Source organism: Canis aureus, chromosome 8 (assembly GCF_053574225.1).
Source record: "Canis aureus isolate CA01 chromosome 8, VMU_Caureus_v.1.0, whole genome shotgun sequence".
Taxonomy (NCBI): Eukaryota; Metazoa; Chordata; class Mammalia; order Carnivora; family Canidae; genus Canis; species Canis aureus.
Window position 1 is genome coordinate 55474812 of NC_135618.1, and position 18191 is coordinate 55493002.

Below are 18191 nucleotides of genomic sequence, written 5' to 3' on the forward strand. Positions count from 1 at the left end.
TAGTAGCTTAATTGAAAAATTCAAAGCTGGCCAGTGACGACTCACCTTTGGCACAGCCACTTGAAACATGATGTCCCAGACAGGCTGGGTGGCAGTGCTCATCATGGTCAACAGCAATACTTGCACCTCCGGGTGGCCAGGGGCCCCAGTCTGGGAAAAGTGGAGCAGAATTCGGAATCCATTCCGGTCATACACGATAAGAGGCGGCAGGCTGCCTGGTAGAGAAGGACCCAATCAAAAGGGTTACTAGCATGACCACAAAGTCGCCCACAGCCAAGCCTGAAAGAGATGTACATGTTATCATCGAATGCTACTGATCTCCAGTCAGCATAGCTCCTAGACTGACCTCCTTGGACCCAACCTTTCTGCACCACCAGCCCTCACTACTTCCAGTTGGACTTCTAAGGCCCTTCAAACTGATCTCTCCCCACCATCCAACCATCTGAAGCACATGACCAGTTGTTTTTTTTTTTTTTTTAAAGAAAAAAGGAACTTTTTTTTGAGGGAGACAGGATTATGACTAAAATATGCTGAACACTACAGAAAATACAGGATATCATAGAAAAATGAAATAAAAAACACCAATAACTCTACCCAGAAATAAACATTGCTAACATCTGGGCCTATGTCCTTCTGGTCTCTTTTATATGACTACACACACACATACACACATACACACACGCACCTCTTGCATTTGATTTTATAATACTATAAACACAGATCTCTTCAAGTCAATAGGTTTAATACAATTCCAATTGAAATCCTAACAGGATTGTTTTAATTCAGCTAAGAAATGATTCTAAGGCAAATGAGGGTGGGGTTGGGGGGTAAGTTCATGAGACTATCCATTTAAAAAGAGGAAGGAAAGGTTATTTGCATCAATAAATACACATAAGTACACAACTGAGCAAAGAGGTAGAAAACAAAGCATGCAGAATAGACCTAATAGGAGAACTTAACACATTAGAACACCTATTTCAAAGTCAGTAGCTGATTCAGTAAGCAGCAGACAACTACCTAACCTGGGAAAAAATTTTTTAATGAAGATCCTTATTTTATGCCAAACATCACTTATCAAAATGTAAGTTCTACAGCAAATTACCCTTCAAGAAAGGAATTGAATCAGGGTGCCTGGGTGGCTCAGTCGGTTAAGTGAGTGACTTGATCTTCAACTCAGACCATAATCTCAGGGTTGTGAGATCAAGGCCAGCATCAGGCTGAGCATGGAGTCTGCTTAAGACTCTCTCTTTCCGGGCAACCCTGGTGGCTTAGCGGTTTAGCACCGCTTGCAGCCCGGGGTGTGATCCTGGAGACCCGGGATCAAGTCCCACGTTGGGCTCCCTGCGTGGAGCCTGCTTCTCCCTCTGCCTGTGTCTCTACCTCTCTCTCTCTCTCTCTCTCTCTTCTCTCTCTGTGTCTCTATGGATAAATAAATAAAATCTTAAAAAAAAAAAAAGACTCTCTCTTTCCTTCTTCCTCTGCCCCTCCCCAACTCAAGTGCACAGGCATGCACATTCTATATCCAAAAAAATTTTCATTAAAAAATAAAAAATAAATTGAATTAATAAATGATAGTGCCATGATTATATAATGTATGGAGACATTTTAAAAAATAAAGGTTTTGAAGAACAATTCAGAGCATGAAAAACTGCTATGGCTTATAACATTAAAGCAGGCTATAAAACATTCTAAGTATACTACAGTATGCTTTTACAATTTATTAAAAACATGTATATGCACATGGCTAAGACAAGAAAATACACTAAGACATAACAGAACTTCCATCTCTGGGTGAATAGTATAGTATAGATTTCAATTTTCTGCTCTATTTTTTCTAAAATTTCTTCATTGAGGGGTACCTGGGTGGCTCAGTCAGTTAAGCATCTGACGCTTGATTTCAGCTCATACCATGATCTCCAGGTCCTGGGATCAAGACCAGAGGCAGGCCCTGTTCTGAGCACGGGGTCTCCTTGAGATTCCCTCTCTCCTTTTCCCTCTCCCTCAAATGATTAAATAAAATCTTTAAAAAATTCTTAAAAATAAAATTTCTACATTTAATGTATTTTTTCACTTAAAAGAAAAAAATACAAATAACAAAAAGATTATTTGAGAGAGAGAAAAAAAAAAAAAAAAACAGCAGTGGAGGGGAGAGGGAGAAGCAAACTCTCCACTGAATAGAGAGCTGGTCTCAGAGCTCCATCCCAGGACCCTGAGATCATTACCTTGGTCGAAGGCAGATGCTTAACTGACTGAGCCATCGAGGTACCCCTAATTTTTTGTACTTTTTAAATAATTTCAGATTTATAAAATGTTACAAAAACACAAAGAACTCCCATATGCTCTTTATCCAACTTCCTTAAATGTTAACATTTTACATAACCACAATACAATTATCAAAACTAGGAAATTAACACTAAAATGTATTATTATTATTTTATTTAGAAATATCACTAATGATAGTCCTTTTCTTTTTTTAAGATTTTATTTACTTGCCCCAGAAAGGGTGCTAAAGAACACAGGGATGCTTTTGTTTTTACAGCCCGTGACATTCTGATTTACCAGAACTAAAACTAGAATAATTGAAATTCAATGGTGTGAGCCTAGATATGGGACTTCAATAAAAGCCTGAACTGTCTACCAAAAAAAAAAAAAAGACTTTATTTACTTATTCATGAGACCCACAGAAAGACAGTGGCAGAGACACAGGCAGAGGGAGAAGCAGACTCCGTGCAGGGAGCCTGATGCGGGACTCTATCCTGGAACTCCAGGATCATGCCGAGTCGAAGGCAGATGCTCAACTGCTGAGCCACCCAGGTGTCCCTGAACATGTATTATTTTTAAGTTAAAGTAAATATCGTAAATGATTCCCACCACATACTGACTGTTTAAATTCCTCTGCCTAGTTCCAGGGCTCCTTACAATGTGACCTCAGCACGCCAAGCCATAGGAGAGCCATATGCCCAGAGAAAAAGGCCTGCACCATACATCTAAAGACCCCAGGTATCTCCTGCTCACATGTAGCATGTCAACTGTATGCAGTCACCTTCCTTCCATCCTTCGTAAGGGAATAATCTCTGCTCTTCCGTTCTAATGAGGACCCCTAATGGAAGAGGACCACCAGCCAAGTTCTTCCTTTCCATCTAACCCCACATCTTCAGAATTATTTCTGCCACACTGGACATTCCCCTACTTGAATTTCAAATGAGTGAGCATCACATCTGTAAATAGACTCAAGCCCCCTAAATTAAAGCCCCCAATATCCTTCATCTATAGTGTCAACCCCAAGACAGAGAAAACTTTACAAAAAATAGTAGGTAAGAGACTATGAAGCCATCTTCAGGCAAAATCTCTACCAGTCACCTTACCCAATTTAAGAGCCAACCCCTACCAAACCAGAGCAGATAAAGCTGGATATCTAATAGCAAGGGAAGGGGAAAAAAAGTGAAACTGTACTTACTGGGCTTAACAGACTCCAAAGGGACAAACACTTGAGCCAGAGGTGTATTCTGGGAGGATGGGGAAGAAGCCAATGGCCCAGCTTCCCAGGACCAGCCTGGAGAGGACTTAGTGCCAGGTGGCACTTCCTTAGGGATGCTCTTCTGTGGAACATAATTCCTGCAAAGAAATTTTTAAAAATATTAAGACTAGCAAAAATTACAGACAATTCCAGAAATCTGATTAGGCTTTCTGAAGAATGATATACGAAAGGGGGGGAAAAAAGAAACATATATGTCTCCATTTACTCTGGAGGGATAGGACTTTAGATGGGTAATTTCACCTGTGCTTCAGTTTTCTCATCCATAAAATGGAAATAGTCTAGCATCTATCTCATGGGGTTATTAGGGTTTAAAAAAATTTATTATTATTATTATTATTTTTTAATTTAAGACAGAGAGAAAGAGGCAGAGACATAGGCAGAGGGAGAAGCGGGTTCCCAGGGAGCCCTATGTGGGACTCTATCCCATGACCAGGGGATTATGCCCTGAGCCAAAGTTAGATTCTCATCCGCAGAGCCACCCAGGTGTCCTTCATGGAGTTATTAGAATTAAATGAGAAAATGTGGGCAGCCCCCGTGGTGCAGTGGTTTAGCCCTGCCTGCAGTCTGGGGTGTGATCCTGGAGATCCGGGATCGAGTCCCACGTTGGGTTCCCTGCATGGAGCCTGCTTCTCCCTCTGCCTGTGTCCTAGCCCCATTCTCTCTAAATAAATAAATAAATAAATAAACAAACAAACAAATAAATAAATAAATAAAAATGAGAAAATGTATAAAAGGCATTTAGGGGACTGTGTGCACATAATAAGGACCCAATAAATTATACCTATTAAGGTAATCAAGGCTATAGTTGTCGGGCAGCCTCTGACAACAAATTGCTCAGTTAGGTTAAGTTTCTTAAACATGGTCACCAGAATAGCGGGACCTAGGAGATGATAACACTGATTACACTGACCACTTCATTCACACTTCATGATTTTGTCCATTTGGAATATAGATTGAAAACATTTTTTTTAAGTAGGCTCCACATCCAGACCCTGAGATCAAGACCTGAGCTGAAACCAAGTCAGACCTTAACCGACTGCTCAGTCACCCAGGCACTCAGAAAACATTTTCCAATACAAATTGAAAACTACAGGGATCCCTGGGTGGCGCAGCGGTTTGGCGCCTGCGTTTGGCCCAGGGCAAGATCCTGGAGACCCGGGATCGAATCCCACGTCGGGCTCTGGGTGCATGGAGCCTGTTTCTCCCTCTGCCTGTGTCTCTGCCTCTCTCTCTCTCTCTGTGACTATAATAAATAAATAAATAAAATTAATAAAAAAAAAAAAACAACAAATTGAAAACTACAGTCCAAAGTAACCTGCTCCCAAATCAGGAAGATAACCAGCCCCCTGCTGAGTGGCTAGAAGTAAATGGAAAGAAACCCCCTCTGGGTGACAACAAGAATGATCTCCCAGCACATCTCCATGTCCACGAGGGCCCTGTGTCTCTATTGCAGACATGGGACACTCTCAGGCTGTCTACAGGAAGACAAACCACTCCAACCTTCCCAGAGGCAAAGCAAAAGAATCTACATACATGTCTATATTCACGCCCTAGAGCACCTCTACTTTTAGGAATCCAGACTACAAAAAATGCTCCAAATGCCTTTGAACTGAAAGCTATGTAAATAACCACAAGAGGGGAATGATTAAATATACAAATATTACATACAACCATCAGAATGGGAGAAATTTATATAAACTAATATGGACATGTATCAAAGATGTAATATGAAAAACTCACACTGGAGTAGTTTGAAAATTATGACCCCATTTGTATAAAAATAAGCATTTTATCACTCCCTAAAGATAACGTCAAATGTTCCTTCTTTGCATTTCTTGTGTGTAGTAATGTGTTAATTGGGTCTTTCTATATTATCTATTTCTCTAGTGATCAAATTTTGCTTAACTTCAGATTACATTGTAATCAGAAAAGGAAAAAAAAAAAAGTCTATGATCACCAAAATCATCATTATCATCCACTGCTGCTACTCCTTAAACCAACCCCTTTGCAAAGGTCCTGACCAAAGCATGTCTTTTCCTCTGACTTAGGATGACGGCCAAAGGAGAAGGGAAACACATATTGAACTTTTGGTAGACAGGAAGAAGTCCCTCCAGGGAAAGAGAAGTCTCAGGCTGTCTTCAGGTGTCACCCCATACTCTACTACATTAACACTGCTCTTTGGCCCAGCCCCCACGCCAGGAGCATGAAGCATGCATAAGAGCCACTCTTCTATTTTCCTTGCCCACAAGACTCACAGAGGCCCTGGACATGGCTGTGGGGAGAGGAGATCCAGCAAGTTCCTTTCTGCAGGAGGGCTCTGAACACCACCACCTGGCAGTGTGCTGGCGGTGGGATTCCTCTTTTCCTTACAGCAATTCTGATCGGCAACCTGTCAAACCAGGAATGGCTAAAATAAGGGCAGGGTATGAATGATCAGGGGGGTGACACATGATATAGGCCTACTGCATTTCCTGGGGCAGGAGGAGAAAGAAAGGGCAAGAGAATATAGGACTCTTGATCAGACCTTCCGTAAGCGAGAGCCTGGATACCACTAAAGAGAGTAGGGGTACAAGGAGAGGGAAAAATGTGTCTCTTGGGGGGGTTCAAGTCAGACAAGTATAGGTAAGGAAGAGGCTTTGGACCGCCAAGTCCATAACTGCCACCAGGCTATGCTGTAGCCCCTTCCCCGTGCCCAGACAGCACTTTCCTCAAGAAGTTAGGTTTGGGGGACCACACCTCCTCTCCAGCCCCTAGGAAGAGCTTCCTTACCTCGTTGGTAATCGGAGCATCACCAAGTCCTATAAGGAAGAAACAAAAAGATGCATACCAGTAACTCTACCCAATAGGAACTGGAGATTGATTCCATGTTCATCCTTTCTAGAACATTTAGAAAGCCTAAGCAAAGCAAATTACCCAAAATCATTCAACTCCTCCATGGCAAATCTGAGACTAAATGCAAAGAGGACCTCTCTCTGAACTTCCCAGGATAGTAGTATCCCCTTATCCATTAGGGGATATCTTCTAAGACTCCTGGTGGATGCCTGTAAAGGCAGATAATGCTAATCCCTATGCCCCCCACAAACACACATATACATCTACAATTAAGTTTACTTTGTAAGTTAGACACAGTAATGGTAAAATAGAATAATGATACACTGTAGTAAGAGTTACATGAATGTGGTCTCTCTCTCAAAATATATTATACTGTACTCACCCTTTGTCTTCTTGTGATGGGAGATGATAAAATGCCTACGTGATGAGATGAAGTGAAGTGAACAACGTAGGCATGTGACATAGCCCTAGGCTACAACTGACTTTCTGACCATAAGTCAGGAGGATCATCTGCTTCCAGACCTCTGGTAACTGAAACCATGGACGAAGGTGGGAAGACTACTATACACCCAGCTCCCTCTAAAAACGGGCATATTCTCTCCAAGTGGAACCAGCTTACTCACTCTCCCCGGGAGTCAGGGCCATTCTGTGCCTGCTCCCCCTGAACACCAACCCTCACCTAAGGCTGCCAGGTCCTGGTGAAGTAATGATGGTGCCACAGTCCCAGCCTCCTCAGATCCATTGTCCACCTCCAAGTCAATCAGAGGGCAGCTCTTCATGAAGCCTGCTGGTTTCTGAAAGACTAGAGAATGGTCAAAAAAATATCAGGATGAAAGCAAAGTCTCCACTTAATGCCTGTCAGCTTCCCACAGGCCTTCTCCCAATCAGAAGACATCACATGGGCCACTCAACGAACACCCACTGCATGGCTGGATGTACAGACTGAGTTGGCATCTGGAATATGAGGCAGCCAGAGGACTGCCTCTCCACCTCAGCTATCAGTGTCCTCCACTAAGGATCCATTCAACCTGGCCAGAAACAGAGCTGATGTCTCTAGCTCACAAGCCTTTTGACCAAAGCTAATCACAATCACTGAGCGCTTAATAAAAATATAAAACCCAGGCCGAGCTCTAAGCAGTCTCAATTCAGAAGGTCCAAGCTGAGGACCTAAGAATCTGCATTTCAGCCAGTATTCCAGATGATTCTGATGCAGCTAGACTGCGAGGCACCACCAAAGCGGATTTTTTTTTTTTTTTTTTTTTTTTTTGGTTTCTAACTCCTGTAGGTAAGCATTCATGAGAAAAGGAATCAAAATCTGGGTACAATATAGCCATCTGCTTCTGAGGACAGCCAAACCTGGGGTCGCACCTGCCAGTCAGTTCATGATGGCACATGTGGCAGAAGCTGGCTAAATAAAACCTACTGTCAATGGGAAGGGCAAAAATGTGTCTCATTTTTATAACATAACCCAGAATATTCTGAGAATCCATTTCTTCTCTGGGATTTATAGGATGACCAGGCAGAAAATAAGGAGAGGCTACTTTTAAAGTATTATAACCTTGGGAAAAAAGAAAAAAAAAAAAGGAGAGGCTTCTTTGCACATACCTCTGGAGACAGGTAGGTCTCCTACTGAGCTGGTCACTGTGTTCCCAAAGATGACTCGGCCCTCCATCACCTGTTTGTATAGCAGAACTCCCTGGGTGAGAAGGTCATTTGCCTGGAGAATCTCCGCTGAAGGAGAGAAAAATGAGAACGTGCCTGATTTAGCTACCAACAATCTCGGTCTTTTTTAAGCCATTCCAGACAGCAGCTGTCCCATGGCTCTACCAGGTTCAGTATATCCATGCCTCCTGCCCTCAGATCAGGTGATCAGGCCCCTAGCAGACCCAGTCATTCAGTCCCTGAACCCCAATACTTCTAGCTTTCAAGATGAAGGCGGAACCAAATTTCTTCACCTCCATTCCCAGTACCTTTCAACAGGATAGTCAACACTTGAAACATGTCTCCTTCAACCAAGGAACTGAAACTTTAATTAACTAAAATAAAAAACTGTTCCTGTCAATGTGGATACAAACATTAAGAGAGTTTTGCGGGGAGGCACCTGGGTAGTTGTCAGTTAAGTGTATGCCTTTCGCTCAGGTCATGATCTCAGAGTCCTGGAATCAGCCCGTCAGACTCCCTGCTCAGCCAGAAGCCTGCTTATCCCCTCTCCCTCTGCTGCTCCCCCTGCTCATTTTCTTTCTCTCTAAAATAAAGAAATAAAATCTTAAAAAAAAAAAAAAAAAGAGAGAGCAGCCTGCATGGCTCAGGGGTTTAGCACCACCTTTAGCCCAGGGCGTGATCCTGGAGTCCAGGTATCAAGTCCCACATCAGGCTCCCTGCCTGGAGCCTGCTCCTCCCTCTGCCTGTGTCTCTGCCTCTTTCTCTTTGTGTTTCTCAGGAATAAATGAATAAAATCTTAAAAAAAAAAAAAAAGAAATATGATGAATTTATAAGAAGTATCAGATTTGGAAAAACATACCTAAGTACCACAGGACATGCATGCCCTCAGACCACTGTGGTCTAAAGAAACTTTGTAGGTCAAAGAACATGTTTTTTTATGTAATAAGAAAGAGGTGAAGAAAAGAGCTGGGCAGCCAGGGTGGCTCAGGGGTTTAGCGCCGCCTTCAGCCCAGGGCGTGATCCTGGAGACACGGGATCGAGTTCCGCGTCGGGCTCCCTGCATGGATCCTGCTTCTCACTCTGCCTGTGTCTCTGCCTCTCTCTCTCTCTCTCCGTCTCTCATGAATAAATAAATAAAACCTTAAAAAAAAAAAAAAAAAGAGGAGCTATCTATTAAAACAAGACTTATGAAATGCCACCAATTACAAAGTATGGCTTTTTTGAGTCTGATTTTAAAACTAAATGCCCAGGGAAATCTGAACACTGATGATCACCCTGAAACATTTGGAATTTGCTTCAAAGAGAATGAGGGATGTGGGAGGAGAGCACGGTACACATGAAACAAAAGGAAAAAAGATAAGCCATGAGCTGGTAATTGTTAACACGTAAAGGGCACACAGGATTTATCCCACTCTTTCCTTTTAAGTGTTTGGAAATTTTCCATAATAAAAAGTACAAAATGTTTTATTTAAATCCCTATGCAGGGGCAGCCCCGGTGGCGCAGCGGTTTAGTGCCGCCTGCAGCCCAGGGCGTGATCCTGGAGACCCGGGATCAAGTCCCACATCAGGCTCTCTGTATGGTGCCTGCTTCTCCCTCTGCCTATGTCTCTGCCTCTCTCTGTCTCTATAAAAAATAAAATAAAATAAAATAAAATAAAATAAATAAAATATAAAATAAAATAAAATAAAATAAAATAAAATAAATAAAATAAAATGAACTTACAATCTCTGCTCCTCATTATAAATAAATAAATAAATAAATAAATAAATAAATAAATAAATAAATAAATCCCTATGCACAGGTACTAAATTCTCCACTGTCCCTACCATCATCCCTGCTGTTCCTCCTCAGCCAGCCTCAGGTAAGTGCCCCCTGAAGGCACTCAGGTTGGTGAAACCTCCAAGATACAGCAGTTTCTCAGACTTCTGTGGACGCCAGTATCCATTCCAGCATCTCCCTTACACCCAACTTACATGGCACATTTCCACTGCTCTTTCTGCTTTCAGACCTGCAGATGACTGCTTGCTCAGGCCTAGACTGTCTTGGAAATCAGTTCTAAGCCAAGACAGGACACATCCTTCTGAAAAACCTAAAGCCACTCTGTCTTATTTCTGGCACCACTGTAGCCCTGCAGGAAGGAGCATGTGTTCCACCCCCCAGTGTCCCAGCTGTGCCTCCAGAAGAACAGCTGCGTTACCGAGTGCATCATCGTCATCCGTGGTATCACTCGCCAGCCGAAACAGGGTGGGCCTCAGCTTTTCACATCGCTCGTACACGACCTGAGAAAACAGAGCCTGATTTCACTGCACACACCAAGGACCCACAGCAAGGCCCCAGGTGCCTCCAATAAGCATACAGCAGAGTCTGGGGCTTCTGGCATTCTCTTTAGTCTGTCCCAAATGCATGACTGCAGGTTTGAAGTGACAAGGCCGTTAACAGTGTTGGAAAAGGTATGGGCTACAGTTACCTGAATTTTTTAAATAGTTAAAAAGGCGACCTAAGAATCCACCTTCTGAGCATGTAGGGTAATACCTCTTTTCCAAGCTCCTTTCCCTGGCCCCTAGAAGAGCTTTAATAATGGTAACCCCACATGGAAGCCTGAAGTGACTGCCCTGCTTTAAAACTAAGACCCAAACACCCCATCCAACTGTTGTCTGATGCCAGTCTTGCTTTTCCCACTGCAGGTTCTCCCAGGACTAAATCTCATTCTGCACTAATTAACAACTGGGAAATCTCACTCTCCTCATCCCAGGAGAGTGCTCTGGACAACTTCACCCTCCACATGCTATGTACTAAGGAGGACATGTAACTTCTGTACACGTTGGGCTTCCTTCCTTGCAAGGGAGCATATTAACTTAATACTCCAGGCCTCCCTGGTGGCAGTGCTCTCTGCTGACCTTCCCGGGGCTGGTGAAATGAAGACCTGATAGGGGAGTCTGGGAGAGGAAGCAGGAAAGAGTGAGCCCCTTCCTGCCACTTTGCTCTTGAGAGCTACCTACCTATACGGAAACCCACATTCGGCTCTGCTCCTACCAGCTGTACGTTTTAGAGAAGGAAGCCCCTGGTTTGCCAGCACTATTTTAGGTGGTAGGTACACCTACCTGATTAGGCTTCAGTATTAGGAAGCCACTGGCCAATATTTATGTGCCACTTTTTCCAAAGTAGGCTTTACCCATTATAAAGGTAAAGGTTTGTTTCCCGCCACATCTCTCCTATCTTCTAGCTGGTTATCATCTTGGGTGGGGAAAGGGGGGAAAGTTGTGCTATTTAGAAGGCCAGCACGCCAACCCTGCTGATGGACTTGGGCGCAAACTCACCACAGGGAATTGGCTTGAGAGTCTGCCTGGCCCAAGCCCACTAACCCTTCTGAGTACTTTCCCCTCTGGCCCCAGAAGGTCAGCATGATCTTCTCTATAACACTATTCAATCCTACCTGAGCTGATTAGCCTGGGGTAGATATAGGAGCCATGCTGGACAAGCAGATTTTTCGCTTAGGAACTTGGAATAAGGAAAGATACTAGTTTGCTTCTACTAACCCAGTAAAATGGAAGGGCAGGGAAACTAAGGAGCTAGGTGAAGGCCATCTCTCCTGTGCAGAGAAGCATAAGAAGCTGGACAAATGTAGCTGACAGAAGGAGGGAGAAGAGCACAGCTCCAAGGACAGACTAAGAACGGTTGGCTTCCATAGCATTCCAGTTCCAGCACCATCTGTCTGCACTGGGCAGTACTGGCATAGCTAGGACAGTAAACGCACTAGCGGCAGAAGAAAATAGACAAACTGAATTCCAAAACTAGGGTAGCTTGGGTGGCTCAGCGGCTTAAGTGCTTGCCTTCGGCCCAGGGTGTGATCCTGGGGACCCGGGTTCGAGTCCCATGTCGAGCTCCCTGCATGGAGCCTGCTTCTCCCTCTGCCTGTGTTTCTGCCATTCTCTCTCGCTCTCTCTCATGAATAAATAAATAAAATCTTAAAAAAAAAAAAAAAAAAGAATTCCAAAATTAAAAACGTTTGCTTCAGAAGACACTATCCAGACAGTGAAAAGCCAACCCACAGGATGGGAGAAAACCGTCTGACAAAGGACTGGTATCCAGGATAGATGAAGGACCCTTACAACTCAAAAACTAAGAGACAGGGATCCCTGGGTGGCGCAGTGGTTTAGCACCTGCCTTTGGCCCAGGGCGCGATCCTGGAGACCCAGGATCGAATCCCATGTCAGACCCCCTATATGGAGCCTGCTTCTCCCTCTGCCTGTGTCTCTGCTTCTCTCTCTCTCTCTCTCTCTGTGACTATCATGAATAAATAAATAAAATCTTTAAAAAAAAAAAAAAACTAAGAGACAGCCCAATTAAAAACTGGGCAAAGGATCTGAACAGACATTTCTTCAGACAAGATGATACACAAGCGGCCAACAAACACAGGAAAGAAAGCTCAACTCAAGCCATCATGGAAATACATTTCAAAACCACAGTGAGATACCACTTAACACCCACTAGGATAGCTATTATCAAAAAGACAGGCAATAACAAGTGTTGGCAGGATATGGAAAACTGGAACCCTCACATATTGCTGGTGGGATTGTAAAATGGCACAAGGATTTGGCAAACAGCTTGGCAGTCACTCAGAAAATTAAACAGAGCCACCGTATGATCCAGCAATTCCAGTTCTAGATATATATACTCAAGAAAATCAAAAGCTTACATTTCACACACCAAAAAACTTACATACGAATGTTCATAGCAGCATTCATAATAACCAAAGTGGAAACCCGAATGCCCAACTGATGAACGGACAAACAAAATGTGAGGCAGCCATACAACGGAATATAATTCAGTCATAAAAAGGAAAGAAGTTTTGATACTTGTTACAAAATGGAGAAATCTTCAAAACGTTAAGTGAAAGCAGCCAGATTCATAAGACCACATGTTGTAGGATTCAATTTACACAAAATGTCCAAAGAGGCAAATCTGCAGACACAGAACATAGATTAGTGGTTGTCAGGAGCTGGCAGGGGAGGTGGTGGTAGAGTGTCTGCTAATGGGCACAGGATTTCTTTTAGGGCCGATTCAATTCTTCTAGTTAGTGTTGATGGCTGCTTTTAGAATATGTAAATTCTCAATAAAGGTGTGAAAAAAAGACCTCAAGATGTGTAGGATGTGGAGGAATTGGAATTCTCATGTAATGCTGTTAGAAACATAAAATGATACTACCACTTTTTAAGAAACTGGCCAACTATTTTCCAAAGTTAGCTATATACTTAGCATGTGACCCACCAATCCCACATCTAGGCATGTACCCAAGAGAAAGGAAAATTTATGTTCACATAAAATCCTGACACAACCATACACAATTGTTTATAGCAGCTTAATTCATAATCACATAAATAACCCAATATTCATCAAAAGATGGATATACATATTGTAATATACACACACAACAGAATACCACTCAACAATTAAAAGCAAACTATTGATATGCATTGTATGAATGGATCTCAATTATGCCAAGAAAGGAAAGCCAGAAGGAAGAAACAGAATGAAAGAAAAACAGAAAAAAAAGAAAGAAAACTATATTGTTCCATTCATACAAAAGTCTAGGAAATATAAGTTAATCATAACAGAGAGTAGGACAGTGGTTGCTTGGAATGGGGATAGGGAGAGAGGGAGGAAAGGAGAGGAGGGATTACCTAGGGGGGAAAAGGAAATTCTGGGGGGTGAGGGACATGTTTACTACCTTAATTGTGATGATGGCTTCATAGACACACACATGTCAAAACACATCGAATATGTTTTAAATATGTGCAATTTCTAATGTGTCAATTACACTCAATTATACTTGAATCTATTTTTTTTTTTTTTTTAAAACACTACCTGCAAGGCCTCCTGGTCTGGTGGGGCCTGCCCCGGCCTGCGGTACATGCTCAGCATTTCCTGCAGCACCTTCACATGGCTCCGAACCTCCTCCACAGCACTGACTCTCTTGGACACCTTCTCTGATTTCTCTTGTTCCTTTCAGAAGAGAGAGGATGGAGGTGAGGGAGAAGATAATGCTTGAGCAAGGGGCGGGAAAGAGGCACTGCGTTGGCAAGCTCAGGGAAGTTACTAGAACACTGAGTGGGCGGGAGTGTTCACTCAGTGGGCGAAAAAAACACTCTGAGTCCAGGATCTCTGCAAAAGGCAATGCAGTCCAGGGACCAGGCGGTCCACTGCTTCATACTACCAGCTTTAACCCCTTTGAAAACCAGATTCCCCAACTAGACTCACTGGGACAGAAACGGGGGTCTGTGAATGCTTTGGGCTCTTACATAAAAGTACTTGGGAAGTATACAGCATGATTCTGCTTCCAGTCACATCCTGCTGCCCTCAGGGGACCCTCAGCTGTGCCCCCGTTCTGGGCCCAGAGGCACTCTCTTTCCCCGGACAACTGTGTACCCAGGCCCTCAAGCACACACATCCTGAGTTCTGCAGAACACATTGGAAAAATTCCCACCTCCTTGACCAAGTTCTTGATTAGTCTGTTTGCAGCCTGAAGATCCTCAGGGTGGTTGCTCTTCAGAAGCCTTGTCAGAAGCTAAAGAATGAACACGAAGAGCAGGTGAGATGACCTCCCATGTTAAATGGCCCAGAGCAGTAGCAGCAGTTAATACAGTAATCCTGACAACAGCTCATTTCCCATGCATTCTCTTACCAAGTCCCCAGGATAAGAATATGTAGGTATTAGGACTATCCCCCACAGACCACTCGTTTTCAATACCAGTAGGAAGGTGAAAGGGATACCCCCCAGGAGACATCTGGCAAAGACCAGAGTCATTTCTGGTTGTCACACCTGGGAGTGCTACTGGCATCTAGCGGGTAGAGGCTGGTATACTATAAACTCCCTACAGTAAACAGGACAGCCCCCAACAAGAAAATTACCTGGACCAAAATGTCACTAGTGCTGAGGTTGTCCTGGGCCATACACTTTATGATGGGACACACCCATCAGTGATCTTGTTCGCTTTATTCCCAACGTCTAGCAGAACACCATGCACATGGGATTCACTGAGTCGTCACTGATGCAGTAAAGATGGCTACACTGAACCCTAGAGTGGGTAACTTTGCCCAGGTGATGCAGAATTCTCTTTCTGCAAAGTCCATGCCATCTCTCCTTTTCCCACCCTCTGCAACTATTAAAGCATCAGTAGGAGAAGAGCCAGAGAAAGGCAGCCCAGAACCTAGTACAGCGGGATCCCTGGGTGGCGCAGCGGTTTGGCGCCTGCCTTTGGCCCAGGGCGCGATCCTGGAGACCCGGGATCGGGTCCCACGTCGGGCTCCCGGTGCATGGAGCCTGCTTCTCCCTCTGCCTGTGTCTCTGCCTCTCTCTCTCTCTCTCTGTGACTATCATGAATAAATAAATAAAATCTTTAAAAAAAAAAAAAAGAACCTAGTACAGCCCTGCCTTTCTGACCCCATGGCCATGGAACCTCTAGGTCCAAAGGAAGGGTACAGCTGACAGGTGCAGTTAGAGGCAGAGGGAACCCAAGCCAGACTCAGACAGCCTGAAGCTTTCCTGGTACTCACTTCCCAGAACCTGTATGTGACCAAGAACAGTAATGACCAAAAGCACAGCCCCACCAGTGCTCAAGAGCCCTCTTCCCATTCAGAGGCACTCTAAAGCTATCCCTAGGTCTTTGTCCCTCTCCTTACTGATGTATGAGAAGCAACAATTATGGGAAGCAATAGCAGAAGGAGAATGTGTAGGATCAGGCTTACTGGCGCGTGCACACACACACACACAGAAAAGAGAGAGACTTGAGCCAATATACAGCCGATTCCACCATCTTCTCCTAATACCACACATACACTGTATACAACTGACCATTCACATTGCCCACTTGGGTTATCCTTTTGTACCTTCTTTCCCTCGGAACGCTTATACAGATAAGCATGGAGGGAACAAAGAACATGGCATTTATTATTTGGCCCATCCATGAAGAAAACATTCAGATCTGTGCTACCTGACTCTAAGAGCCTGCTCCAGAGAGAACTCACTAACCCACCTCCCCATAGTTCCCCAATCTTTGGTTCAGGGATCAGAGTACATGCCAGGGGTATTTCAGGAGAGTCCCTAAAAGGGGTCTGATCAGATTCCAAGTCGGCCACCAAGGTCAGGGAAGGGCTCCTTACCTTGGACTTTTCTTCATCAGCATCAAAGATAGAGCTCTTGGGCCAGGGGGAAGGTGGAGGCAAAATTTTATCCACTGGTAGTTTAGGATCTTGCTTGACGATTCCTAAAACACACAATTTGTGAAGTTAAGATACGGATATGGGTACTTCTGGACTTCAATAGCATGCAGCATAAAGTCCAGAAACTCCCAGTTCCTGATATCCCACTGGGGAAACACTCTGTCAATGACTTTTTTTTTTTTTTTTAAAGATTTGATTAAAAAAAAAAAAGATTTGATTCATTTATTCATGAGAAACACAGAGAAGAGGCAGAGGGAGAAGCAGACTCCATGCAGGGAACCTGACTTTAAAGGGAAAGATCCAGGGAATGATCAAGGCTCTGCATCCTCCTTCAGGCAATTCCAAAGACCCAGAACCAAGAGAGGGGACATCAGAGCCAAACTAAGTGAAATCAGAACCATACCCTAGAGCTTGTGGGCTGTGGCCCTTGCGCTATAAAAATACTGATCATTGTATGCAGGTACAAAACCTCCCAGGACCCAGAAATTACTGTAGGATCCACCACACTCCCAAGAACAATGAGTACATGTGACAGAGCAAAACAGTCCATCCTGAATCCAGGTTCCTTCTTCTACAGAGCTCTACAGACTCCCAGCCTCCGCACAGGACACAGAAAGGCATGAACTACATCACTCTAACCCTGCCAACACGACACTGAACAACCTACAAATCCACTGCTTTTCTTGAATCCAATAAAGAGTGGAGATCACAAGGCAAGAAATGACCTGAAATCTAAGGAAAGGCAGCGCCTCCAAGTCAGGATGGAAGGCAGCACCAAGGCGAATTCAGATAAAATTGTTTCTAAATTGTTTACAGGCCAGTGTGAGCTAGCAAGAGAACACAGAACCTTTTTTTTTTTTTTAAGATTTTATTTATTTATTCACGAGAGACACAAAGAGAAAGAAAGAGAGGCAGAGACACAGGCGGAGGGGAGAAGCAGGCTCCACGCAGGGAGCCCAACATGGGACTCAATTCCGGGTCTCCAGGATCACACCCTGAGCTGAAGGTGGCGCTAAACCGCTGAGCCACCCGGGCTCGCCCAACACAGAACCTTTAGGCCCCTAACACACAAGAGGGACAGGCTCTTCTCCATGCACTCTTGGAAAGACAATGGGAAAGGCCTGCTGTCCCACCTATGCCCTTCTCCCTCCCTCCAGAACAAACACCTTCAACTGCTGGGGAAGGACAATAAACCCTATAGTCGGGCAGCCCCGGTGGGTGCCACCTGCAGCCTGGGGTGTGATCCTGGAGACCGAGGATCGAGTCCCACATCGGGCTCCCTGCGTGGAGCCTGCTTCTCCCTCTGTGTTTCTGCCCCTCTCTCTGTCTATGAATAAATAAATAAAATATTAAAAAAAATAAAATAAAATAAACCCTATAGTCCTCAGAGCAGCAGTGAGAAATCTACTGCAGCTTGAGAAGAGAAAGCCTTGTGCCCCTAGGGAAAGGGCAGGATCACACACAGGTCCTACTGAAACCCAGGACATGGTGCCCACCTAAAATCAAGGCTTACAACGAATTATGACCCCTACCCCTTACCAGGCTAACTGGCATTGGGTAATAAGTCATAACAATCAACTATTAAGAAAGTATCTGGAAAAAAACCCTCTCTGAGGTGCAGAGCAAAAAAAAAGGAAGACCTAACACTGAGATGAAGCAAATACGGAGAAAAACTCTAGCAAATCAGCTCCCACACTCAACACAAGCCAACATCATAGGAATTTAAAATCTGGTATAGTGAGTGAGGGTAACCATAGTAACAGTAGTCTCAAACTCAGCTCAACTCCTGTGTACAAGAAGGAAAGGTCTGCCCGTTTCAAGGGCGCAAAAATTATTTGTGTCAGCAGCACCTGGCCGGCTCAGTCAGTAGAGTTATGTGACTCTGGATCTCAGGGTTGTGAGTTCAAGCCCCACGTTGGATGCAGAGATTACTTAAAA

The 18191-nt window shown here is 44.0% G+C and overlaps 1 protein-coding gene and 1 long non-coding RNA gene across 3 annotated transcripts in view; one reads left to right on the forward strand and one right to left on the reverse strand.

The window, feature by feature from the left end:
• Window positions 1–18191, reverse strand: part of GGA2 (golgi associated, gamma adaptin ear containing, ARF binding protein 2) — a 33283-nt gene that overhangs the window by 2882 nt on the left and 12210 nt on the right. For both annotated transcript variants that reach the window (XM_077907008.1, XM_077907007.1), the window contains exons 6-15: window positions 16194–16297; window positions 14518–14598; window positions 13899–14036; window positions 10231–10312; window positions 7976–8101; window positions 7050–7172; window positions 6308–6336; window positions 5794–5927; window positions 3458–3615; window positions 46–215 (exon numbers count right to left, since the gene is read on the reverse strand). In XM_077907008.1, the coding sequence (XP_077763134.1) occupies window positions 46–215; window positions 3458–3615; window positions 5794–5927; window positions 6308–6336; window positions 7050–7172; window positions 7976–8101; window positions 10231–10312; window positions 13899–14036; window positions 14518–14598; window positions 16194–16297 (1145 nt within the window). The remainder of the gene's footprint in view (window positions 1–45; window positions 216–3457; window positions 3616–5793; window positions 5928–6307; window positions 6337–7049; window positions 7173–7975; window positions 8102–10230; window positions 10313–13898; window positions 14037–14517; window positions 14599–16193; window positions 16298–18191) is intronic.
• Window positions 14453–17089, forward strand: LOC144319190 (uncharacterized). Its single transcript, XR_013385097.1, has 3 exons — window positions 14453–14622; window positions 15044–15118; window positions 16831–17089. It is a non-coding gene; the product is annotated as an uncharacterized LOC144319190 (long non-coding RNA).